This window comes from Leucoraja erinacea, chromosome 17, assembly GCF_028641065.1.
Source record: "Leucoraja erinacea ecotype New England chromosome 17, Leri_hhj_1, whole genome shotgun sequence".
Classification (NCBI taxonomy): domain Eukaryota; kingdom Metazoa; phylum Chordata; class Chondrichthyes; order Rajiformes; family Rajidae; genus Leucoraja; species Leucoraja erinaceus.
The window spans coordinates 1,548,908-1,576,904 of NC_073393.1; the positions used below are offsets into that span (position 1 = coordinate 1,548,908).

Sequence of the window (27,997 nt, forward strand, 5' to 3'; positions counted from 1 at the left end):
GGAGCGGGGCCTGTACCACTGCCCCGCGCGATGGAATGGCCGCGGGACTTTGCGAGCGAGACCCGGGGGCTCCAACATGAAGAGTCAGTGTGTCGACCTCCGCACCACCCGTGCGTGTCTGTACAGAGTTTGCACGTGGCCGCGTGACATTCGCCATCGCCAGCTGGGGGCTATGACTTTGACTCTGATCGGGGGGGGGGACGTACAGGCAGTGAAGAGATAAGTGGCTTTTTGTAAATGTCCATCACAGTATGTGTAGGATGTGTTATGTGTGCGGTAATCGCTGGTCGGTGTGGGGTCTCGGCTGTGTAATGTATGTATCACTAAACGGCATTTCGTTTGGACCTCCAGGGGTCCAAATGACAATTAAATTGACTCTTGACTCTTGATAGAGATGCTGCATGTCCACATGACAAGTTGTGTCGAGTCCAGGCCTCGGGCCTAGGCCACGCGTTGCCGTGACAACCCACCCCGTGACGTGTCCCCGCTCCGCGCTCTCGCGAGATGTCAGTGTGGCACATGCGCGGTGAAGCCGGGCCGGGGAGCGCCGAGGGAGGCGAGGGCGGCAGGTAACGGGGGAGACGAGGCGAGGCCGTGGCGCCGGGGGGGGAGGGGAGGCCTGGGCCCGGGCTGCGGGACAGGGGAGAACGGGGACTTGGGCCCAGGGGCAGCGGGGCGACCGGGCTGCCGGGCGGCGAGGGGCGGCGGGCGGGCGGGGACCGGGGCAGGGGGCTTTGGCGCGGTGGGCCTGTACTGGACCATATACACCTGCCGGTGTGACGGGAGATCCCTCGCCCAGCTGGGGGCCCGCGGCCTGGGCTGGGGACAGTGGACAGTGGACAGCGCCCGCCTCGCACATGCCCCCACATTACCCGCACCCGTGCATGGCCGCACATGTACTGCCCGTCCCGCACACTATGATAATATGCAGGGAGGTGCGTGGCCAAACGGCACAGTACTTACTAGGTACACAAAAAAAGCTGCAGAAACTCAGCGGGTGCGGCAGCATCTATGCAAATAGGCAACGAGATGCTGCTGCACCCGCTGAGTTCCTCCAGCTGTTTTTGTGTACCTTCGATTTTCCAGCATCTGCAGTTCCTTCTTGAACACAGTACATACTAGGGTTTACTTTTAATCGGAAGTTGCTTGCCGCAAGTTTGATGAGAGTACATTTCAGATTCAGATTCAGATTCAATTTTAATTGTCATTGTCAGTGTACAGTACAGAGAACGAAATGCATTGAATATAAAGAAATAAATATAAAAAACGCTGAGTTTCTCCAGCATTTCTGTCCTCAGTCACCAGACTCGAGGGTCGAGGCCACTTGTGATAGGCGTGCTGGCAGCCTGTACATTAATTTCATGGTTTCTTGGTCCTCCAAAATATTCCAAATGGAATTTAAACTGGAGATGTTGGAGGGAAGACTGAAGCCAGAAGGTATCAAGTCTTAGTTTGTAAAGTAAGAAACGTGGGCATCTGCAAATGTTTGGATGCAAACTCGCGGCGTTTACCTTTGAACATAAACTAAACTTATTGAAAACAAAGGTAGACAAAAATGCTGGAGGAACTCAGCAGGTGAGGCAGCATCTGTGGGGAGAAGGAATAGACGACGTTTCGGGTCGAGACCCTTCTTCAAAAAAACGAGCTTAGGGGGTCGGTTATCTTGGACTCAGTGATGGTAGTCTTAACTCTCCAATCTGAGCAGTTTCAGTTTAGACTTCAATGCAACGTTGTAGAGTTGTGGGCGTCAACATTTAAACTTAACTGTATCCTAAGGCACACCTGCTTTTGTAAAAGGATCAAGGATAACACCATTATTCCAAAAGCAGCAATACATGCCTGTTATCTTGGGGGGGAAAGTTAGCTTTTGGAAAATGGTGGGAATCAATATTAAAGCTGTGGTAGGAACCACAACTGTCACTGTCACAGATGTGTAGGAAGGAACTGCAGATGCTGGTTTACACCAAAGATGGCAACAAAATGCTGGAGTAATTCAGCGGGACAGGCAGCATCTCTGGGGAGAAGGAATGGGTGATGTTTCGGGTTGAGACCCTTCTCCAGTCTGAATAAGGATCTCGACCTGAAACGTCACCCATTCCTTCTCTCCAGAGATGCTGCCTGTCCCGCCGAGTTACTCCAGCATTTTGTGTCTACCACTGTCACAGATGTCAGATTTGCTTGCCTGAGAACAAATCCATGGAAAGCAAGGATATCTACTTCAGACTCCTACTTATTGGCTACAGCACCATTTTCGGCACCAAATTCCTAACCAAACTGTCTCCAGCCAAATCAGCCAGGAGCCAACACCCCTCTGCAACTGGATCCTCTACTCCCCAGCCCATTGACCGCAATCAGTGAGGATTGGAGCCAAAACATCCTCTGATAATTCTCAATTCTGGCGGCCACTGTGATATGTTATCAGCCCCTTACTGTATTCTCTAAACTCACGGACATGCGGACAAATTATGCACTACGTTTGCAGATGACAACTGTAGTGGGCCAGATATTAAAGTACGAAGTCGAGACAGGGTACATAGAAACATAGAAATTAGGTGCAGGAGTAGGCCATTCGGCCCTTCGAGCCTGCACCGCCATTCAATATGATCATGGCTGATCATCCAACTCAGTATCCCGTACCTGCCTTCTCTCCATACCCCCTGATCCCTTAGCCACAAGGGCCACATCTAACTCCCTCTTAAATATAGCTAATGAACTGGCCTCAACTACCTTCTGTGGCAGAGAGTTCCAGAGATTCACCACTCTCTGTGTGAAAAAAGTTCTTCTCATCTCATCTCGTTTTTAAAGGATTTCCCCCTTATCCTTAAGCTGTGACCCCTTGTCCTGGACTTCCCCAACATCGGAAACAATCTTCCTGCATCTAGCCTGTCCAACCCCTTAAGAATTTTGTAAGTTTCTATAAGAACCCCTCACAATCTCCTAAATTCTAGAGAGTATAAACCAACAGGAAGGAGTTAGAGAACTTAGTAACATGGTGTCAAGATAACTTCTCTATCAATGTCAGCAAGACGACGGAGCTACTTATTGACCAGACGGTGGTGTACACACCCCAATCCGTGGTGCCAAGGAGAAGATCAACCACATTTATGCTATGGCCAAGAAAGCACACCAACACCTCTACTTCCTCAGAAGACTAAGGAAGTTCAGCATGTCTCCAGCAATTCTTACCACTTTCTACAGATGCAGCATAGACAACAGCATGCATCACAACTTGGTTTGGCAACAGCTCTGCCCATGAGTGCAAGAAATTGCAGCGAGTTGTAGCCCAGTCCATCATTCAGACCAGCCTCTTCCGCCCGTCAACTCCACCTACACTTCACGCTGCATCAGGAAAACGACCAACATAATTACCATAGAACATAGAAAAGCACAGCAACGGAACGGGCCCTTCGGAAGATGATGCCAAGATAACCACCAATTATTCCATTTCTCCACACTCTCGAGCAGAAGTTATGAAAGCTCTAAAACCATGCCACTAGATTCAGGAACAGCTTATAAAGCCATGCCACTAGATTCCTAGAACAATCCTCCCCCGAGGCTTGGCGGAAATCCCGATCTTCCAACCTACCTTATTGCGGGTCTTGCTCTTTTTATCTGTAACCAACCTGATAATGCTGTAAATCCTATGTTCTCCATTCTGGTATTTTTCTCTTTGTACTACATGTTGTGCATTGCTTGATTGTACATAGTATGATTTGACTGGATAGCACACAAACAAAGCTTTTTACTGTATCTTGGTATACGTGGCAATAAACCACTATCAAAACTAAATTATGTTTGACATAAGAAATAGTAGCTAGAGGAGCCTGCTCTGATATTCACAAGGTCATGGCTGATTATACATTTTCCCTGCTCTCTCGGCATATTCCTTGATTCCTTTACTATCCAGAAATCTATCACTGTTATTAATACAGAACTGGGCTAGGCTTGTAGATTCACCACTTGAGCAAATGCATTTATTCTCATTTTCTACCATAAATGGCCAACCCTTATTTTGAGTGTGTGACTCGCTAGAACATTCCTAATGCCAAACTTTGGAAGCCAGCCAACACTTAGTACTGGTTTGTCACTGTATAATATTGGAGTATAGTATTAATGGACACGTCATGTCATACAGTGCTGGTGGGTACAGATCTGACACTGTGTATAGGAACACTCATGGTGTGGTGAATTAGCAAGGAGCAGTAACATAACAAGGTGGCAGCTAAGCTGCACGTCATGAGTGACCCTCGGAAGTGATTTAGATTGTTAATCCGGTCTACTCTACAGTATTGTTTTATGCTGCTGAGATGAAAGGACAAGTTTGCCAATGATTTTGTTATCTGGAACAGGGAACAGGTGGAAGATACCAAAGGCCTGTAAAGAAATGTTAATAGGTTAAGTAAGTAGGTACAAAGTGGCAGCTGGGGTACAACATGAGAAACCTGTAGTTACTTATTTTGAAAAGTGGAATTGAAACCAATTTTGAAATGGTGAGAAAATGTTGTACAGTGAAATTATTGTCACCTTTCATTATTCTTGAAAAGGGGGGACATTCCAGATGACATGAAGTGGAAAGTTTCATCTTGAGTGCGCAAGCGGTGGAGATAGATACTGAGACAAGGAGTGGCATCCATACAAGAGATGGTGGGGAGAGATGTAGTCTAGGTAGCTGTAGGAGTCAGTGGGTTTCCATGGCTTCATGGTTTGTGACTACAACTAGAGGAAAGTACCTTGGATTCTACCTTGGTAGTCTACAAACCAATGGCATGAACATCAAATTCTTCAATTTCGGGCAACCTGCACCCCTCTGTTCCGTTCCTTTCTCCTAATCCAGGTCCTCTTTCCATCCTTCTTTCCATCTGCCCTTTCTGCATCTGCATTCTGTTGTGTCTCTATTAATAAAGAGGAAGTTCTTACCACAAAGATTACTAGAACTTTGATTTATATCCTTGAGGTCAACTGCAAACATCCACATTGACCACAAAAGCAGTAGTACTATTTCTGTCTTCTGGTCATATTTGGAATCACTCCGGAATGGACAAGATCCATTATGTCTGCAGCTCCCTGCACATATCCTGCTTCAGGGTCTGCTAATCCCATGTCATTTTGTCCTGTACTGTCTGAACTTTAAACATTTATCAACCTCTTTAAATCTCTTTTGAGAATATCACCCCTACTAATTTCTAAAATATGCTACACTGTGACGACCCAAATCTTTACCTCTCCTGTACGTCTGCTCCTCTGAGTCCTTCACTTTGCACATTCTGCAGTCCTTCACCCAACATGTACGCTTCAATCATCACTGAGGGTCCTCATTCTATCATCCCACCCTTTAATTATTTTTGAAACTTTCTCTTTTAAGGCTGATGTGTAACTTTTAAAATGTTGGGTGTTTTTCTCTATCAAACATGTTTATGTATTGACTTGAATGTGTAACAATGACATTTGACAATACAAATTAAAGCTCTATATCTATTTCAAAGATGAGATTCCCATAATTTGTTCTTTGTGACCCCATGAGAGGGAGAATTGGATCCAGTGACATGTTAACACTTGCCAGCTTTTTAAAAACTTGAGTTAATCATAAAATATGTTATGAAGAAGTGGTGATTTTCATATGAACTTATAAAAGTAGTTGTTTTTCTGTGTTTGTAGGTGTGAAGATATCTAACAGTGTCACACTGGATGATTTCAGGCGTCATGATGGAGACTGAAAGCCGTGGCTGTACAACAAAACATCAGTGTGATGGACATCTCTTGAAGCAGATCGCAGCTCATTCATTTGTGGATACTAACATTATGTCAAAAATTGAAAAACCAGGCTCATTAATTCAAGTTATTGAAAAGTTGAGCAAGATAGTGGAGAATGGAAGATCAAAGCAATGTTCTCTAGCTGGTCAAAAGAGGCCTTATTTTAGTGCCTCTGATACAAAAAATGCAATCATTGAGCAAACAGACAGCTGTGAAAGCACAGCCAAAAAACTTATGAATTCAAACCAGGAAATAAAGGAAAACTTGTCAGTTAAACCGACTTATTGTAAAACAGAAGATCTGCCACAGAGTTGTAACGGACTAGATCTACAGACTCTTGATCCTGCAGATAATTCTAAACCTTCAAAGAGCTTCCATTGTACCCTCTGTAACTTCGTAACTGTAGTGCCATCTGTCTATTACACACACATACGTAACCATAACGACATTAGCAGCTACACGTGTGATCAGTGCAACTTTGCAACTACAGTTTCTGAAGATTTTGTGACGCACAAGTGTTCGCACAGGAAGCTCACCCGATACCAGTGCAATTTATGCAAATTCAGTTCATTGACTTTTTCACAGTTAAAGGAGCACTTTGAACTGCATGGAAAGTCAGGCGAGGTGCTATTGATGTGCTCTGAGTGTTGCTTTGTTTCCAAAAAGCAGGAGGAACTTGAAACTCATATGTGGATGCACCTTGAGGATACTCAGATACAGAGTAAACAGTCGTTGCCACAACAATTAAGGCCAAATGTTTTGGATAATGTGGACAGTAAAAATGCTAAATCAAGAAGTATTGGTTTTGATGCTGAGCCAGGCCCGAGAAAGTGGTACACCTATGATCAGTATGGCATGTACAGGTGTTTGATTTGCAGTTATGCCTGTGACCGTCAGCGGATGTTAAAAACTCATGCATGGAAACATGCTGGTGAAGTTGATTGTTCTTATCCAATTTTTGAGGAATGTGAGCCAGCTCCCTCAGCAATTCCTTCCACATGTCTCACAGCTCATGAGGATGAACCAATAATTGTTTTCACACCAGCTGACAAATCAGAAAGTGTGCACTGCGATAGTTCAAATCCATTGCCGTTTTGCGATGCAGCTCCAACTACTGTAACAGACTCAGACTCGTTGAACTGCAAGCCCTCGTTGCCTGACACTGCTGTTGAAAGTACTGATCTCACCGAATCAAAAACAACCCCGTGCACTGTAGTGGAAATCGTTCAAGATACACCCCTGATGCATGATTGTGAAAATGCAAGTACAATTTCAGATAGCCTTCTTTCCTCTGCACAGAAGATTATTCATTGCAGTTCTAACAAGGCAGGGCATGTCAATGTTATAGTAGAACGTGTCCCAGGAGCTGAGGAGAGTGTTCCAGAAAAGCCCTTTCTGATGTCACCAGATATTGAAGTTGAAAAGAGGCTTATCTCTGAAAAGTCTCATATGATCTATTGTGAGGATTCTTCAGACATGTATCAACAAGCCACGAGACCAACTGAACTGGGAACGGCCGTCTTAAGGTGGAATCCCGAAGAAAGTAATGATGCTTTAAAGTCTACGGAACCTGCAGCAGTTGATGAAAATGTTCCCCCAGCACGGAGAAGAACTCATTCTGAATCTTTGAGGCTTCATTCATTGGCGGCTGAAGCACTTGTTGCGATGCCAATGAGAGCACCGGAATTTATCAGAACAAATGTCAAAAATCCTGAGGCTGATGCCACACAGAGAAATCTGGACGTCAACCCGTCCAGTGTTCCTCCACTTCACAATTATTCTGACGATTCTCCAAGCAATGACTTGCAACTTGAAACTAAGTCAGGCTTCTCCGACGTGCCAATCAGAATGGGCATCAGCATGTCACTACTGACGGTGATCGAAAAATTGAGAGAAAGAACTGACCAAAATGCTTCTGACGAAGATATCCTGAAAGAATTGCAGGATAATGCACAATGCCAACCTTCAAGCGATCTGAGTTCACCTGGCAACCTAGTGGAATACATACCAAACACAGAACGCCCTTACCGCTGCCGCTTGTGCCATTACAGCAGTGGCAACAAGGGATACATCAAGCAGCATTTGAGAGTTCATCGACAACGGCAGCCTTACCAGTGTCCAATCTGTGACCACATAGCAGCTGATAGCAATGATCTGGAGAGTCACATGATAAACCATTGCAAAACTAGGATGTATCATTGCAAAAGATGCAATGCAGCATTTTACTATAAGGTAAACCTTTCTAATACAATGTGATTAGGAAAGAACTGCAGATGCTGGTTTAAATCGAAGATAGACACAAAATGCTGGAGTAACTCAGCGGGACAGACAGCAACTCTGGAGAGAAGGAATGGGTGACGCTTTGGGTCACGACCCTTCTGCAGACAGATCAGTCTGAAGAAGGGTCTCGATCCGAATCATCACCCATTCCTTCTCTCCAGAGTTGCTGCCTGTCCCACTGAGATATTCCAGCATTTTGTGTCTATCCTTTCTAATACAATACTATTGTATTAAAATACAATATATTTTTGAGTAGAAACTAGAATGAAACCACAATCATTTGTTAAAATGGCTTGGCAAATTATTCTGAATGGTATAGTATAGCACTTGTGCAGTTTGTGTTATAATCATTTGTAAATTTAAAGACCACTGGTCCTTTAAGTTTAAAGAAAGATTATAATAAACAGAATTTTGTATGCTTTTGATTTAAATGCTTTGATTTGATTTTTGATTTAATCAGAATTTCTATAAACTTTGTAACGATTGGCTCAAAGATTGAATTTAATTAACATTGCACAGTAACCATAAGGCTTTGAATGTAACATTTAAAGGCTTGTTGAGTTAAAATGTATATTTGCATTGCTTGCATTTTGCTTGCATTATGCGTGCTTTATGGCCAGATGCATGCTTTTCAAGGCATTGTCATCTGATTGTAATTCATTGTAATTTCTTCACAGTTGCTGCAATGCCAGTGATGGATTACCACTTTAAATGTGGTTGCCTTGTAAGTAGGTGGTGGATATTGTTTAATGTTCATTGTGTTTACCATTCTGATCAACTTTCTGACAGAGTCAACTGCGGAACCATGAACGTGAACAACATAGTCTTTCTGACATTTCCTCAAGTGTGGAATCAAATGATGAGAATACGGAATATAGTGGTGAACGGAAAACGGGAACCATGCAAGAAGGTAATGTCAATAGTTTCTTGCATTTGCTAACATACCACTGACTTACGGTTAAAGTTATTTTAAATAAGGCCCCCTACCATTTGGATTAAGCAGTTTACATTGAATGAATATCAGAGCAGCACATCATGAAGACTTCAGAGTGTTCAATTTTACAAAGGTTCCCGCTGGCTCAGAAATGGAGTTCCACTTGAACAGACCTTATTCCAGAATTCAGATCATGTAATTTCCCAAATATATCAAAATGGGAGGTTATGAGGCATATAACTTCTCTGATGTAGTTTCAAACAACAACAGACCTTCACACTGTATATCAATTACAGTTCTTTCCCTTTAGACATTGTACATGGTTAAACCTCATCTCAAGGTGTTGCCGAGACATCTGTCCACCAAAATAAAGGGGGGAACTCGGACATTGGTTCGAGGAGTGATGTTGAGCAGTGCTTCCTGACAACCATGTAACTGGCACTGTGTACACCTCTGTGAGCTGACCAGGGCCATTGGATCAGTGTCAGGCTCTGCATCAGTGGCACACTTGTCACATCCCACTCACTCCAGAAGGCCCTGATTTATGATCCTTAACCTCCAATCATTCCTGCTGGAACTTCACATTGTGACAGGTCGTATTTTGTGGCATCAAAAACTGTTGCTGTAGGTATTTCTGTACTCTGCAATGATCATGGTCCTGTGTAATTTGTTGCTAGGTAATATTAAGTACTCTTTTCATTTCATGTATGATGTCCATTTAAAAATGATGCATCCTTTGTTGACTGCCTAGGTAGCCAGTATTGAACTCAACCTTTCGAAAACAGAAGAATTTTCTAAACTTAACATGTTTGAGGGAACAAAATGCCTTCCTTGGAAATGAAGAAATTGTTTAAATGTAAATACTCTTTGAAAAGGCTTCTCGGATGAAGGACAGTTATAGAGGCAATAAACACTAGCTTGGCCAGCCACATCCAGGATATGAAAGATTCATAAATAAGAAATAAGCAATGAAGAACAAATCACAATTAATGTTTCTTGTGGTGGTAATGATACTGGTTCATTATTGTCACGTGTACTGAGTGACAGTGAAAAACTTTTGCATGCTATCCAAGTTAAAAAACATTCAAACATCCTTACAATCAAAATCATCCATGAGTACAATAGCTAACGCAAAGAAAACCACATTGTGTTATAATATATACAACACTAATATAGTGTTGTAGCTATAGAAAAGGTGCAGGGAAAAATGAAGTGCACGGGCCGCAATGAGATAGATTGGGAAATCAGGAATACATCCTTAGGTAGCGAGAGATCCATTCCAGAATCTGATACAACATAGAAGAAGCTGTTTGTGAACCTGGTAGTTCATGCTTTCTAGCTTTTGTGTTTTCTGCCTGACAGGAGAGGAGAGAAGTGAGAATGACCTGGGTGTGAGTGATTCTTGATAATGTTGGCAGCATGAAGTGTAATTAGTGTCAATGGTGAGAGAGGGGGGTGGTGAGAGGCTTGTGCTTGTGGTGAACTGGCTGTATCAACAGCTCTACCACCTCTTGAGGTGTTGGGCAGAGCAGACTGAGCTGTGATTTACCCCAATAGGCTGCCTTCTATGATGCATCTGTAAACATTGGTGAGAGTTATTTGCGACGTGTGAAATTCCCTTGCATTATGATGCTCCTTGACATGCTTACATCAGGGTGCTGTGGCAATATTGTTGCAGACAAATCAGCACTAGTGAACTACAGTCACGTCAATATTCTGGCAACCTGGTGATGAGTATCTCTATTTGCTGAAAGCACAATTATAGCCCTTTTCACATAATTTGAAAGATTATTGGTTTCCTGGGCTCCTCCAGGAGACATGGTAGATTGGTGAGTTTATTGATTCCACTGAGATTGTTCAACTAGAGCCATTTAAGCTTTATATTTTATTGACCATTCACTATACTTTCTCCATATTTATAGTTTGTCATAATGTTGGAACGGACATCAGATGTTTGCTTTAATGCAGAAGAGTGAAGCATCTAAACCAACAATTAAAGTTCACAAAATCAACAAACTACTAAATTGTCATTTATCTTTTTGTTTTATGCTGCTTGCAATTAGTCTGAACTAACCATTGAAGAATACGTGCATATTTTAAACATTACCCTTGTTGCCACAAATCTATGAGCATTTTAGCACAATATGTACAGTGCACTTGGAAGATTTATGGTCCCCGTGTTATTAAGCGAGATAGATTGATAACCCAACATAGCTCTAAGAGGCAGTCGTGTGAGCACAGGTCTCAAACTTCCTGAAAGGATATCACTGTCATTCTGAAGGTAATCCTACATTTGATTCTTCAGAGCTGGTACAGTTTCCCAGAGTTTCATAGCAGTTAAACGAAGAAAGCGCCCACTCATCCTTCACCAAGGGGACTTGCTGTAGGTTCAGACTTCTGTCTGTTCACAGGAGTCTAACAGCTCCTAGAGTAATGGTATAAGTGAATTTACATTCTTCAATCGATTGAGTCAGTATTTAATTGTTTTTAAGTATTGTAGCATGTTAGTGTTTTGGTAGTAAGAACATTTAATGGGCTTTGATTGTGTGTGAGTGAGTGAGTGACATGCACAGGCTGCTGTGTGACAGCCTGTAAGCTATGGGGAAGCACTTTAATTGACCGGCTAAAGCATTTCAGGGGTAGTGGCAGGCTCTTCAGTGGAATAAATATAGTAATCAGGAGCGGATTATTTGCGTGTTAGCCAGAGAAGCAGATCTACATATTATAAATGCTCCACGCTCTTAAATCTCTATTCCTACAGCAACATTTCTTACTTTAACTATGATATTCCCATATCATGTATCTATACGCTGTAAATGGCCCGACTGTAATCATATTTTGTCTTTCCGCTGACAGGATAGCACGCTGTAATGTTGCTCTTTGCTGTACCTTGGTACACGTGATATTAAACTAAACAGAACTGAACTGATACAGATAGGCAGCTGACTGAGACAGATCAGGCAGAACTGTAGATACCGATTAACTCTTTTCTTTCCGCTTACACTCTCTTTGAGCATCTCCCCTCCATAAAATGGTGTAACGGTAATACACATTGACAATATATCCTATGCCATTTTTATTGTATTTGCATTAGATAATTAAAATACTTACATAAATTTGTTGCGAATCTGAGCTAATACCCTAAACAATTCTCTAACTCCTATCTAGATATGCTTTCACCTCAAAAACTGTACAAGTGCGATGTGTGTGACTACACAAGTTCGACCTATGTTGGTGTACGGAACCACAGAAGAATCCACAATACTGATAAGCCCTACAGGTGTGTGTACTTCATAAATCTAGCTCGATCTTCATAGACTGTTGCAGCATGTAATGGAAGCCATTGTTCATTGTCCGCTCAAGCCAATAATTACTCTCAATCCCTCCTTTCATAGCAACATTTGCTTGCCTTCAAGTATTTATCTAATTTTTGAAGTTAACCATTGTACCTTCATTCACTGTTTCACCATTCTTTTGGTAATGCATTTCGGGTCGGCCTGCTGTGTAAAAATAAGGTTTGTCATGTTATGTGTAGGAAGGAAACTGCAGATAATGGTTTAAACTGAAGATAGACACAAAAAGCTGGTGTAGCATAGTGGGTCGGACAACGTCTGGAGAAAAGGAATAGGTGATGTTTCCCCATTCAGTCCTGGGCCTCCTCCATTGTCAGAGTGAGACTGATCGCAAATTGGAGGAACAGCATCTCATATTTCACTTGGGCAGCTTACAACCCAGTGGTATGTATACTGATTTCTCTAACTTCAAAGTAACCCCTGCATTCCCCCTCTTTCCATCCCTCCCCCACTCAAGTTGCACCAGCTTCTTGTTCTCGCCTAACAATCAGCAAACAACAGCCTGTTTCCTTTATCACTGTGACTTTTTTCCACATCTTTCATTCATTTGTTCTATATCTCTCTACATCAAGTTCAAGTTCAAGTGAGTTTATTGTCATGTGTCCCTGTATAGGACGATGAAATTCCTGCTTTGCTTCAGAACACAGAACATCACCGTCTATATCTCTCGTTTCCCTTTCCCCTGACTAGTCTGAAGAAGGGTCACGACCCGAAACGTCACCCAGTCCTTCTCTCCAGAGATGCTGCCTGACCCACTGAGTTACTCCAGCATCTTGTGTCTATGTCAGGAATCCAATGCCTGAAGCAGAATCCTCCATGCATGTAAAATTCTCTGGTTAACCCACTACTATTGTCATTACATTGTAGTAATGTACACTAATTGCCTATTAAGTTCTCCACCAAAAGTTGTTGGGCAATAACATAATTAGTGCCCAATTAAGAATTTTATTCAATGTAATTTCCTCTCTTACACAGGAAGTGAACCAAGTCACCTCCCTTGAGGTCATGAATTGATTTACACAATTAAAACAATCTCAAACTAACGCAGTCTCCACAAAACTGAGAGGCTCTAACATGGGCAGCACCTTGGTGAATTCCTCTGCACTATTCTGGTGCAATCATATCCTCCTGTAATGTGGCAACCCAGAGCTGCACACAGTTCAGGTGTCAGAGGTTGTGGGGAGAAGCAAGGAGAATGGGGTTAGGAGGGAGAGATAGCTCAGTCATGATTAAATGGCGGAATAGACCTGATAGGCTGAATGGCCTAATTCTACTCCTATCACTTATGACCTTACTGCAGCGTTGCCAAACCAGCGGTGACCATCCTCCCCATTGTTATATATTGGGGATGTAAACCCTTAAATTAATCAATGCAATTATCCAATGCGTCTTCAGTACCTATCTACCCACATTGCCACCTTCTGGGATCTTTGGGCTTGTATTCTAATGACCTTCGTTGATACTGACTGGAACTTTACTATTCATTTTGCCTATCCTAGCCTTACTATTCCTTCCAAACGCTTCATCTCAGCGTATCAGCTATTGCTCTGCCCATCTTACCAATACATCAATATTGTCCTTAGGCTAAGACCACCCTCCTCACTGTCAATGCTGCCATTAATTATATCATCTGCAAACTTCCGAATCACATCTCCAACATTTACATAGTCAGAGTTCCAGTATAGATGCTGCAATATTGCTGCCTGTGTCCTATTGCCAAACCAATTTTGGTGCCAATTTATACAACATGGAAATAGGCCACTCATCCTACCACAGCCTTGCCCACCAGTAGGCACATGTCTTTACTGATCCCATCTTTCACCAATTGGCATGTAGTCTTCAATGCCCACGCAATTCAAGTGCAAACTAAACACTTGTTAATTACTGTTAGCGATTCTGCTTCCACTGATGTCTCCAGTAGTGTCTTCCAGGTACTCTCCTCTCTCTGGGTGAGGAAGATACTCCTCTAAATCTATGTTGGTTAGTTTTAATTGGAGTATTCACTGACTCCTCTTCCTTGATCATTGGGTATTCATTCCATATGGGTCCAGGCACAGGCCACCAATTTGGTCCCTTCTGGGGAGTTTAATTGGGATTGCTCTAGCACGCAGGGTATGGATGGGATGTGTGTTCCGGAAAGGTTTCTCAATCAATATGTAGCTGGCCCTATTAGAGATGGGGCAAAACTCTATCTCTCGGGAGGGAAGAAAGGACAGGTGACTGGAGAGTCAGTCGGGGAGACAATAATTCTAGTAGTTTTAAAACTGTTATGGTGAAGGAGAGGACTGGTCCAAATGTTGAAGTCCTAAATTGGGGAAAGGCCAATTTTCATAGTGATAGACAGTAACTAGAGGGCAACACAGTGGCGCAGCGCTAGAGTGAGTTTTCTCCGGGTGCTACGGGTTCATCCCACATTACAAAGGCGTGTAATGTTTAGGTTAATTGGCTTCTGTAAATTTCCCTAGTGTTTAGCGTAGAACCAGTGTACGGGTGATCACCCGTCAGAACAGACACGATGGGCCGAAAGGCCTGTTTCCATTCAATTGTAAACTTTCAGAAGTTGATTTGGGGAGGCTGTTTGCATTTGAAGGAAGGTCTGGTAGGTTAGAGGCTTTTAAACATGAGACGGTGTGAGTTCAAGGCCATGTTCCTGATCGAGTAAAGGGCAAGGCTGGTAGGAGTAGGGGACCTTGAATGACAAGAGATATTGGGGCTCTGGGCAAGAAAAAGGACAAAGCATGTGCCGGGTATTGGCAGCTGTGACCAAGTGGATTCCTTGGAGGAGGAAAGAGGGTGTAGGAAGGAAACCATGAAGACAAAAATCAACATGACAAAGCTTTTCCGGACAAGGTAAACCGGAATCCTAAGACATTCTACAAGTATATTAAGGGCAAAGGGGTAATTAGGGAGAACATTTGAGGAGGCTGCATTCAATTCAATTCAATTCAATTCAACTTTAATGTCATCGCACAAATACAAGTATCAGTACAACGAAATGCAGTTTTGCGTCAGACCGTAGTAGTTGTACATAAAGAGAAAAAACAAGAAAAAAAAATAGAAAGAGAGAAGATACAGAATAATCAGGAAATACAGAATGATTAAACAAAGGGGGACGGAGGGACCAGAGAAGTCTATCGTCGGGACTCCGAGTTCAGCAGTGTGATTGTGTTGTTATAGAAGCTTTTCCTCATCCTTAATCTTAAACCTTAGAAAGACACAGAAAGCTGGAGTAACTCAGCGGGACAGGCATCACCTCTGGAGAGAAAGAGAGGGTGACATTTTGGGTCGAGACCCTTCTTCATACCTTAATTAATCAAGACCCTTCCTAAACCTTTATTTGTGACGCAGGCACTTTGAAACACAGTTTAGCAGAATGTTTATAAAATATGATGTTTTTCTCTGGATACATTTTCACATAAATTAATTTCATATCAATAAATAATTATTTTCAAGTAATTATTTTTGAAAGCCTTGTTTGTATTATTCATGAGAACTTGCAGGTAACAGTAATTCCAATTTTGTTCATTCTGATTATATTCTCTGCAAAAACTGAAAGTATTTTTCTCTTAACTCTGGCATCCTCATCTTGATAATTACAAATAATACAGTGCCTTCCATTGTGTTTGGGACAATGACCCATCATTTATTTATTTGCCTCTGTACTGCACTATTTGAGATTAGTAATATAAAAAAATCTCATGTGGTTAAAGTGCACATTGTCAGATTTTAATAAAGACCATTTTTTATAAATTTTGGTTTCACCATGTAGAAATTACTGCTGTGTTTATACATAGTCCCCCCATTTCAGGGCACCATAATGTTTGGGACACAGCAATGTCATGTAAATGAAAGTGATCTTGTTTAGTATTTTGTTGCATATCTTTTGCATGCAATGACTGCTTGAAGTCTGCGATTCATGGACATCACCAGTCGCTGGGTGTCTTCTCTGGTGATGCTCTGCCAGGCCATCTTTAGCTTATGCTTGCTTTGGTGGCTAGTCCCCTTCAGTTTTCTCTTCAGCATATAAAAGGCATGCTCAATCCCTTTGCATTTAAGAATTGACCATTGTTTAGCTTTGAAAAACTCCTTTGTTGCTTTAGCAGTATGTTTGGGATCGTTGTCTTGCTGTAGAATGAACTGCCGACCAATGAGTTTTGAGGTATTTGTTTGAACTTGAGCAAATAGGATGTGTCTATACACTTCAGAATTCATTATGCTACTACCTTCAGCAGTTGTATCATCAATGAAGATAAGTGAGCCAGTACCTTCAGCAGCCATACATGCCCAGACCATAACACCCCCACCACCGTGTTTCACAGATGAGGTGGTATGCTTTGGATCTTGGGCAGTTCCTTCTCTCCTCCATACTTTGCTCTTGCCATCACTCTGATATGTGAATCTTCGTCTCATCTGTCCACAAGACCTTTTTTCCAGAACTGTGGTTGCTCTTTTAAGTACTTCTTGGCAAACTGTAACCTGGCCATCCTATTGTTGCGGCTAACCAGTGGTTTGCATCTTGCAGTGTAGCCTCTGTATTTCTGTTCATGACGTCTTCTGTGGACAGTGGTCATTGACAAATCCACACCTGACTCCTGAAGAGTGTTTCTGATCTGTCGGGCAGGTGTTTGGAGATTTTTCTTCATTATAGAGCGAATTCTTCTGTCATCAGCAGTGGAGGTCTTCCTTGGCCTGCCAGTCCCTTTGTGATTAGTAAGGTCACCAGTACTCTCTTTCTTCTTAATGATGTTCCAAACATTTGATTTTGATAAGCCTAAGATTTGGCTGATGTCCCTAACAGTTTTATTCTTGTTTCTCAGTCTCGTAATGACCCCTTTGACTTTCATTGCCACAACTTTGGTCCTCATGTTGATTAACAGCAATAAAAGTTTCCAAAGGTGATGGAAAGACTGGAGGAAAGACTAGGTGCTGAGAGCTCTCTTATACCTGAATTAAGGAGGCAATTAAACACACCTGAGCAATTACAAACACCCATGAAGCCATGTGTCCCAAACATTATGGTGCCCTGAAATGGGGGGGGGACTATGTATAAACACCGCTGTAATTTCTACATGGTGAAACCAAAATGTATAAAAATGGCCTTTAATAAAATCTGACAATGTGCACTTTAACCACATGTAATTTATTTATATTACAAATCTCAAATTGTGGAGTACTGAGGCAAATAAATAAATGATGGGTCTTTGTCACAAACATTATGGAGGCCATTATATGTGTTCCCAATACATTATACAGACAAATTACACTTCTGAGAAAGATGTTGTGGAGCTTTGCTAAATCTCACTTGTGTGCTTTGTAAAATATTACAGTGGAGAACAGTACTGTAATTAGATTAACCATTTAAAAGTGCCCGGTTCAGTCCAGTTTCTCGTTGCTTTATAGGTGCAGTAGTTGTGAGTTTGCAACAACAAATATCAACAGTTTAAAGTGTCACATGAAACGCCATCCACAGGAACAACAGACTGTTCAGTTGCTGGAGCAGTACAAGTGAGTAAATCGCAAACCACCTGTTTAAAGGTTGCTGGTGAATTTATTTTTTTCCCTGATGGAAAACTGTGTTTAAAAGAGAAATTTGTTAAATCTGCAATTAAATTGAATATAACTTAAAATGTATTCATTCACGGGTGGCACGGTGGCACAGCGGTAGAGTTGCTGCTGCACAACGCTGGAAACCTAGGTTCGATCCCGACTAGTGCTGCCTGTAAGGAGTTTGTAAGTTCTCCCCGTGAACTGCGTGGGTTTTCTCTGAGATCTTTGGTTTCCTCCCACACTCCAAAGACGTACAGGTTTGTAGGTTGATTGGTTTGGTATAAATCTAAGTTGTCCCTAGTGTGTGTAGGATAGTGTTAGTGTTCGGGGATCACTGGTCGGTACAGTCTCAATAGGCCGAAGGGACTGTTTCCGCGCTGCTTCTCTAAACTAAACTAGTTGGATACGAGTTTTTAAGAAGGAACTGCAGATGCTGGAGAATCGAAGGTACACAAAAATGCTGGAGAAACTCAGCGGGTGCAGCAGCATCTATGGAGCGAAGGAAATAGGCAACGTTTTGGGCCGAAACCCTTCTTCAGACTGATAGGGGGTGGCGGGAGAAGGAAGGGAAAAGGAGGAGGAGGAGCCCGAGGGCTGAGGAAGGGGAGGAGACAGCAAGGGCTAACAAAATTGGGAGAATTCAATGTTCATGCCCGCAGGATGCAGACTCCCCAAACGGAATATGAGGTGCTGTTCCTCCCAATTTCCGGTGTTGCTCACTCTGGCCATGGAGGTGACCCAGGACAGAGAGGTCAGACGGGGAATGGGAGGGGGAGTTGAAGTGCTGAGCCACCGGGAGGTCAGGTAGGTTCTTGCGGACCGAGCGGAAGTGTTTGGCGAAATGATCGCCCAACCTCCGCTTAGTCTCACCGATGTAGATCAGCTGACATCTAGAGCAGCGGATGCAATAGATGAGGTTGGAGGAGATACAGGTGAACCTCTGTCGCACCTGGAACGACTGCTTGGGTCCTTGAATGGAGTCGAGGGGGGGAGGTAAAGGGACAGATGTTGCATACAGTTGGATATTGAGTTGGATGATCAGCCATGATCATATTGAATGGCGGTGCAGGCTCGAAGGGCCGAAATTTTCTATGTTTCTATAAAAACTATACTAAATTGACAGCATGAGATTTTATTTGAATGCGTTTCCTAATGGAATAGACCAACTCTACAAACTGAGAGCGGGGAAATTACTAGTCCTGACATTTTTACTAGCTTGTAAATCAGTCTTTGTGATCTGACTTGAAATCTCAGCTCGACTTTCTGTTTGCAGATTTAAAGGTGACATGCATTCTTGATACTAATCTGTTGATGCTCCACCAGCAAAGCAACCAATGCTGCTGTTTACATGGAGATATCACAATGTTGTGAGATCTCTTTCTGTCTTCACTTCATATAGTTCACATTTTATCTAAGCTAACACCTGATTCTGTGGTTATTTAAATATGCATCTAAAAAATACTTTAGTGAGGTTACTGAAACATAGAAACTAGCTGCAGGAGGAGGCCATTCGGCCCTTCAAGCCAGCACTGCCATTCATTGTGATCATGGCTGATCGTCCCCTATCAATAATCCGTGCCTGCCTTCTCCCCATATCCCTTGACTCCACTAGCCCCTAGAGCTCTATCAAACTCTCTTAAATCCATCCAGTGCTTGGCCTCCACTGCCCTCTGTGGCAGGGAATTCCATAAATTCACAACTCTGGGTGAAAAGTTTTTTCTCACCTCAGTCTTAAATGGCCTCCCCTTTATTCTAAGACTGTGGCCTTCATGTACTGTGGAACTCATGTAATTTATTTTAAATTTGTGGTTTATGTTTTTCTGTGTAGATACAATATTGTATAAAGATTCTGCAGATGATTAACCGTTAAGTTAATTATTGGGATGGATCTTATTCAAATATTGGCGTGGAAAGCTACTGAAAATGCTTTCTTACTTATTTTTTAAAGAAAGCCTCTGATTCTTCAATACTCAAATAGTGTTGACATTGTTGCTTATTTACCAGCTTTTCAATTCCAATAAATTCATTTAGGTTTTTACTCCAAATTATCTGCATTAATAGTACTTTAAACTTCATAACACTTAAATACGGTAACTGGGGAACATAAAAAATGCTGCATTATTTTGAGCATCAGGACTACTGTTGAAGAGTCTCGACCCGAATGTCGCCCATCCCTTCTCTCCATAGATGCTGCCTCACCCACTGAGTTACTCCAGCATTTTGTGTCTACCTACTGATGAAGACATTCTTTGCACACAAGCCATCGTCATGCATGCTGCATTTTAACCATCTGAGTTATATTAATTCTATAAAATCTAAGTTTGCTTTCATATGTTTTGCAAGATGTTTGATTACATGAGGGAACAGTTATCCTTGTATTACTTACATTTGGTTCCCACCTTTATCCACCGCCGGGACAGCAAGTTGGGCTGGTCACCAACTTTGCTTCATTCTTGTTTTTGTGTCTCATGACTACATGGGAATCATGTCCCAACATATGAAATGTAGGTAGATACAAAAGATCTGCTTGAGTTTTTCTAAAAAGATTGTAATTTAGTGTTTTACTTCATAATTAAAGTGCAATGTTGTTGTTTTGAGTCTATTTTTAAGAAATTTTACCCAGGTAAAAACAAAAACAAAATGTGAATTGGTGTGTCTGATTTTGTTTCTTGATAGGTGTTCTTTATGTGGTTATGAGTGTAGCCATCCACCCTCGTTGAAGTCACATATGTGGAAACATGCAAGTGACCAGAATTATAACTATGAGCAGGTGAATAAGGCCATTAATGAAGCTATTTCACAAAGCAGCAGGTGAGACTCAATGCTTTTGAATCTTCCATTTCTAATGGACTTTTTGTGGTGTGAATTTTTTTTATTCACTCAAAGGATGTGGGCTTAGCAGGCTGAGCCGGCATTTAATTGTCCATCCCAAATTACCCTTGAGAAGGTCGTGGTGAACTGCCGTCTTGAACTGCTGGAGTCCTTGAGCAGTGGATGCATTCACAAAGCTGATAGGGATGGAGTTCCAGGATTTTGTCCCAGCGACAGTGAAGGAACAACATATTTCCATGTTGGGAGAGAGATGTTGCTTGGAAGCCACTTCCAGTGGTGGTGTTCCCATTGCTTCTGAAGCCTTGGTCCTTCTAGCTGGTAGAAATGATGGGATTGCAATGAGTCTTGGTGAGTTGCTGCAACGCATCCTGTAGATGGTACGAACTGCTGCTAAGGTGCATCAGTGGTGGAGTGAGTTAATGTTTGTGGATGGGATACTTATCAAGTGAGTTGCTAGGTCCTGCACGGTGCCAAGCTTCTTGAGTGTTTAAGCCGCACTCAGCCAGGCACCACACTCCTGATTTGAGCCTTTGAGACAGCTTTTGGGGAGTTAGGAAGCAAGTGACAAAGTTATTAGCCACTGTTTAAGAAAGAACTACAGATGCTGGAAAAATCAAAGGTAGGCAGAAATGCTGTAGAAACTCAGCGGATGAGGCAGCATCTATGGAGCGAAGGAATAGGCGACGTTTAGGGTCGAGACCCTTCTTCAGACCCTTCTCCGAAGCAGGGTCTCAACCCGAAACGTCGCCTATTCCTTCGCTCCATAGATGCTGCCTCATCCGCTGAGTTTATCCAGCATTTCTGTCTACCTCCAAATGACTAGCCACTCGTCAGCCCAGCCCTGCATTGTCCAGGTCTTGCTGCTTTTGGATGTGTAACGTTCAGAGGTCCAAGAAGTCTGGCCGGGTGGCTCTGGCCAGTCCCCAGGATGCCAGTTCACTGGGGTTTTACCGTGATTGAGAAGGCACACTTGCATCTCTGTCTACATTTGCCACGCGTGGTGTCCAGCCACCGCAGTGTCTGAAGGGAATCGCATTCAGAAACGGGCAGGTCACACACTTACTGTTGTAAACATACCACTGAACATCGTTAGGGGTGAAATTATGTTGGGAGGTACTTTTTAGCACTTTTGTTAGTAAATATTTATTCTGTTTATGTATTTTGTAACAAAATCCTTAAATTGTTTTAGGTCTCAGGAGCCCCAAAGAAAACTTTCAGTTGAGGAAGTTGAGGAAATATCCTCGCCAACAGATCATCTTCCTCTTGTACATTCTGATAAACCTTTGGCGACTCCAGAAACAATAAGCCACGTTACTGGTGAAACCGGAAGTTCTGAAAAACACCAGAGGCTGAATTCAGATGTAAATGTGAACAATTCACCTGGAAAAAGTGAATGTCCGTCTCGTTCTGGCACTGAGTACTGTGTCTTACTGTTCTGCTGCTGCATCTGTGGGTTTGAGTCCACCAGCAAAGAGCTGTTGATGGATCATATGAAGGAGCACGAGGGCGAGATCATCAACATCATCCTTAACAAGGACCACTGTTCCCAAACGCAGTAGCGCAGATCGAACTGAAAAAGCCTAGAAAATCTATATTTTATTCTCTGTGGATGAAGGCATGAAATAAGCTTGTTTTAGTGTGAACACAAAATGAATGTTAATATTTCAAAAATGGATTTGTCTTTTAAAAGTTGTCTGCATTGCAGTTTTCACACACAATAATTAGTGCTAGTAATAACAGCAATGTAAATAACCTGGAAGCAAGCAAGATGCTGAAGGATTATTTTAATGTTTCTGTTTCTCTACACTTGCCCACCTCGTGTTCTTAATACTGACATTTTTGATACAGATTGTATTTCTGTATTTATTTAACTTTTTTATATTTATGCATGTAGTGTTCAGCTGTTACAAAGAGTGAGCTGTTATGAGGCAGTCCAGTTGTATTCACAATGCACTTTGGTCACGGTGCTATTTTATATTTGTATCACTGAACAAATCTATTGAGGACAACAGTAGGGGTTGGAGAGGGTGATAAAAACATTGTCCTTGATGGCAGCAATATAAATATAGATGGAATAAAGGTTTTATTTAAAGTTTTCCTTATTCACGTCTATCCAGGGAATCTTATCTAAGTCTGTGCAGGTTTTACTCTGAATCACAGCAGACCCACTTCAAGTTCACATTGACTTTACAGCTCCACTGTGGATGGGAAGATGAGAATGGAGGGATTAAAATCTTATCTGGGTAATTTGTCTCTTCATAACATAGGGTTTGTACATCTTTAAAAAGGCTGTCATACTTTTATCTGCTGATTATCTTTTTATTGGTCATGCATATAATGTTTAACTACAAATTATTTTTGTAATTCCACACTGCTGCGGATTTATTTCAGAGGGGTTGGAAGATCTCCTTTGTTTCAGCCATAACGTACACTTGACATTGTAAGACTGCCTTGTTACGAATGCGTAATTGCTAACTTCTTGCATTGTTTAGTTCAGATCAATATTTAAGGTTTAGGAACATTCATGAGGCTTATGCTTCAGACTAAAAATATTGAAATCTATATTTATGTTCAAGGTATACGGTTTGCTATGTTTTCATCATGAATGAAATTTATTCAAAAGCATCTTTAAAGGATTAATATTTATAAAACCGCTAATTCCTCAGTCGTTTATCCAGGGCATTATTGTCGGAACATAACCTCCAACAATAAAATTGTGGTTAATATTTGTTCTGAGACATTAAAAAGTTGTAAGATTTGATTTTGTTGTTTAAAGTCGTGATATCCCGCATTTGGTATGCTGAGCAAGCACATTATGATACCCTGCTTAAAGGATATTCAACTTGGAACTAATGAAAACGCCCATGCAAGCAGGAATCCATCCATCATTCTGATTACACGTCTAATTTGGGCTGGACATATTTAACCGGTAAAGGAGAAATTCTATATTAATTTATCAATAATTTTACATTGCATAAGTAAAACATTAAACTCATTTATTGTGAGTAAATGATCGTTAAGCAATTTTCTTTTTTTTTCTTTTGAATTGTTCAATTTTTAAATATGTTCAATTTAGTTAAAACTAAAATTTTAACAATTTAGTTGAACAAGTGAAGTGACCTTTATAAACAGATATTAAAAGTCTCAAATCTATATAAATTTCAAATATTTATGAGGAATAGCCCCAATGACGTCTAAAGTACAGAGAGGTTGACAAATATAAAGGCAGCTCTGCTTTCATCAAGTATGTGGCAAAATTGGTATTAGTAATTTTATTTTAAAGCCCTAACAGGGAATGAATGATTTCAATTCAAGCTCTCATCGGGCTGCTTGTTTTTCAACAGATGAGTGAAGTTTGCTGAACACTTACTCTTGAATCTGGTGTCTCTTTACAATGTGGAGATTAAGTTTCAGCAAGAACTTCCTTGCCCATCGCGAGGTAAACTTGTACGGTAGAGTTAGTATCGTTTGCAAGTACTGGACGTGGAGCCTTTTGTTTTTTAAAGGATATGTAAAGGTAGTGGTTTTGGACTTTACCATCTTTTCAAAGCATTGAGCAGTATTCTTCATGTTGTGGAAGTATGAGTCATTTGGTAAATATCAATGTGTGCCAATCCCTTTTGCCTAAAATGGGTAAAAGCAAGGCTTGGATTAGAGTGGCCATATAAGTCAACATCATATCAGGAAGTATCATTGAAACCTGTTTAGACTGGTTTGAATGTTGACTTGAAACCCAGCTGTTCAGTCCAATCTTTTACATGTTTGATATAATTGACAGTCCAGCAGTGAGTTTAAAGGCACAGTAGTTGAGCACGATTCTCCTTAATTAGACTCTTGCAACTAACTTCCACTGTGGTAACATACTGCCTTTAAATTTACTGTAGCATTCTGCAGCATTTACTCGAGTAAGCTGCTCACTGCTGTGAGTTGCCAATTTGTAATGGCCTGTTTCAGCTGTCTAAGGGGCAAATAGATCTGAGACATCCCACATGGAAACAGGCCCTGCAGTCCATCCCGCCTATACTGATCATCGTACTCGCCTATACCACTCCCATTTACCAGCACTTTGTCTGTAGACCATGCTTTTGTGATCAAGGGTTTGTTGAGATGCTTTTAGATATTTTGAGAGGACACGTCTACAGGCTGTGTTTCCCACAGCCCAACCATTTTTTGGATGAGAAAACTCTTCTGTACAACACTAATCTCATGTACCTCATCCCAAACCAATGCCCTTCAACTCTGGTGACACTGCTATCTGGAAAACATTCTACCTCTATCACGTCCTCCCTCAGCCAACTCTGATTTTTACCTAAATTTTGCCCGTTGTTAAAGTTGAGACCAAGATTCACTCTGAGGATGAATGAAAGGTTATTTGTAATTCAGATCAAAATTGATTAGGTATTAAATTGAAATATAAATGGGTCTATGTGTTTGATAAACTGACTGGCTTTATAGCCCACTGACATGGAAGAAAATATCCTAGTTCCAAAATGATTGAATACATTGTATATTGTAGTTTTTGACATCGCAAGGCTTTTGGTTACATTGGTAAAATCTAAAACTTGTTAGGCTCCACCATTAACACAATACTCAAAGTTCATTGTGAGCCATTATTAACCTGCTTTACATTCAGTAATAAGTTGGTGTCTGACAGACATTTTTTTTTAATGGTTAAAAGCTGATTATAGACAGCAATGTTTCCACGGAGAGGAACAATAATAGTAAGGGTCTATTTCTAAATCATTGTCTAAAATATTTTTATTTTGCTTCACTTGGGCTGTTTTGTGTGACCTTGTATGTACGTGCGTACATTGAGTCATGAAGTAGATGGAATAAGGTTAACTATGCAATGCTGTGCACCACTGCAAGAATCTCGGAACATACGCAGGTGTCAAATGTATGACCATTCTGCACAGATATGACGTGGCTTTCAGGAAATCATTAAAAGGCTTAACCTGAAGTCTTCTGATACCTACTTTATTTTCATTCCTGTTATTTTGTGATCAATTCCCAACAGATGCCATGTTTATATTCACATTGGTAAATGTTTACATTTACAATAACGGAAGATTAACTAAACTAAATTCAAGAAAAATATTAAAACAAAACCATAGGATATTCCTTCAACATTTTTTTGATATCTTGAAAGCACTTAGTTAAAATGTAATATATAGTTGTTAAAGATGCATACCTGTACAGCAAGCAATATTTTTTACATTTGATATGAGATGATCATTACTTGTATAAGTAATGTAATGTCATTTATTATTGAAGAATTATTTTGAATACATGTTTTTTTTTTCTTCTCAAATATCACCAACTACACTCAAACATTTTTTCACCAAAGCATTGATTTAAAGAAACCTGTAAACTCGTGTGTGTGTGTGTGTGTGTGTGTGTGTGTGCATACGTGCCTGGGTATATGTCCACGTTTGCATATCGAGCTCCATGCCTTACTGCCAAAATCTGTAGAGATAACATACAATGGAACAGATCACGTTTTTTTTATGTTAATTAAACTAGACTTGTAGTAACTTTGTAATAATTTTGTCTCATGGAAATGTCCTGTAACAGCCTAATTTATTTTACTTGTAATATTTGTCATTGTTATATTTTATTTAGTATACCATTTGAAACTTGGTAATAAACCTTTGTCATAAAAGAGAAGCAAGATACATTTAATGCAATAGTTAAGCTATTTTTCCATAATTTAGGTTTTACTCAAATATCGTTTGTTTTCAGTCATTAACAGTTCTGTGTTCTGAACTCTTGCCCAAGCAATGTGTAACCACACAGAAACAGAGCACGTTGATGCTTATCCTGTGTGAATAATGTTTGCTATCTCATACCTCCACTATATTCCCATATTTCTTTATTCTCTCCTTTAATCGCCAAGTCAACCTATTTCTAAACGTTGACCTGTGAGGTGAATGTCAGATGTCATATTTTAATCTCTTAATTTTGCTCAGCTATAAATTCCCAGCTCTCAGTAAACCTGTTTTCAGCTAACAATGCATCCCAAGTTTGAACATTTCACTTGTGTCAGCATCAACATACATTGAAGAGTAAACTATAAGAATCTAAAAATGTCATTGGTAAAAATTGGTTAATATTTATTGTACTTTTTGAACAAGGATTGTCGATTTTTAATTCTGTTTACTCTGTCAATTGGAAATTTTCTACAATTAAATACTTTATTTTTACTGCTTGGTTTGGGATGCTTCCTGCACCGCCAAAACGTCAGCCATTCCTTCTCTCCAGAGATGCTGCCTGTCCCGCTGTTACTCCAGCACTTTGTGTCTATCACGGGATATAGGAGCATTGTAAGCTGAAGCAGTTTGCAAATGCAAATCAGGGTCATGGTCAATGTGACCCAAAGTCTTTGAGTTTGAGGCATGAAGCACAAAATATCAATAGTAGTATGCAGATGTTTTGTTTCCACATGTGCACCAAAGCATACATTATAAAAATAATACCAAAGAACATTTTGAATAGCTTGCAGATACTTTAAAGATTAAATTTATTCTGTGCGATGTCTGAGCCTTCCAGGCATCTGCTGACACCTGAGGCCAGGGCAGGGATTGTGGTGCTGTTAAAATATCTGATATTATCAGCCAGTTTAGTTAAAAGCCTTCAAAGGACAGTCTTCAAATCAATTAAGAGACCACCCCCCAAATTCCCTCTCCTGCGACCAGTTTCAGCCAGGAGTCGTACGTAACCCACCTGTACAGTACGCTTACCACTGCTGTGGCGTTAGTACCCACCTGTCTACCTGCAGACAGTGCCAGCTGTTCACCCACTACATGCACATCCCCCACCTTAGTACTGGGCAGTCTCAAGCAGCACTCAGCCACAACCTTGCCTTCACCGAGGAGACGTTCATAACTGCAGCGGCATAGCATAGCGGTAGAGTTGTTGCCTTACAGGGCCAGAGACCAGGGTTCGATCCTGACTACGGGTGTTGCCTGTATGGAGTTTCTATGTTCCCACACTCTAAAGACGTACAGGTTTGTAGGTAAATTAGCTTCAGTAAAATTATAAATTGTCCATAGTGTGTAGGATGAATGATCAATGGTTGGCATGGACTCGGTGGGCCGAAGGGCCTGTTTACGCACTGTATTTCTGAAGACTAAAGTTTAAACTGAGGCAGCTGTGATAGGAAATCCATTGAGGGTGACAACTACCTAATAAAAAATCCTCCTCTTTGCATTTAGTTATCCCTCGCCTCTATTAATGGCCAAGTTGCAGTTGGTGCATTAGTGTATCTCTCACTGTGTCCCTTCTCATTCTTCACCACCGA

General features: G+C 41.3%; 1 protein-coding gene across 2 annotated transcripts; it reads left to right on the plus strand.

Moving 5' to 3' along the window:
* Window positions 1-501: 501 nt before the first annotated feature.
* On the plus strand, window positions 502-27,989 carry znf507 (zinc finger protein 507). 2 transcript variants are annotated; one of them, XM_055648345.1, is made up of 7 exons: window positions 502-569; window positions 5,656-7,983; window positions 8,821-8,941; window positions 12,134-12,245; window positions 17,719-17,823; window positions 20,542-20,676; window positions 21,887-27,984. In XM_055648345.1, exons 2-7 carry the CDS (start codon window positions 5,686-5,688, stop codon window positions 22,254-22,256), a joined length of 3,141 nt encoding a protein of 1,046 aa, XP_055504320.1. In that variant the 5' UTR covers window positions 502-569; window positions 5,656-5,685; the 3' UTR covers window positions 22,257-27,984. The 2 variants fall into 2 exon arrangements, with proteins under 2 accessions (XP_055504320.1, XP_055504321.1); XM_055648346.1 differs by lacking the exon at window positions 20,542-20,676 and having other exon boundaries at window positions 21,887-27,989.
* Window positions 27,990-27,997: the final 8 nt, after the last annotated feature.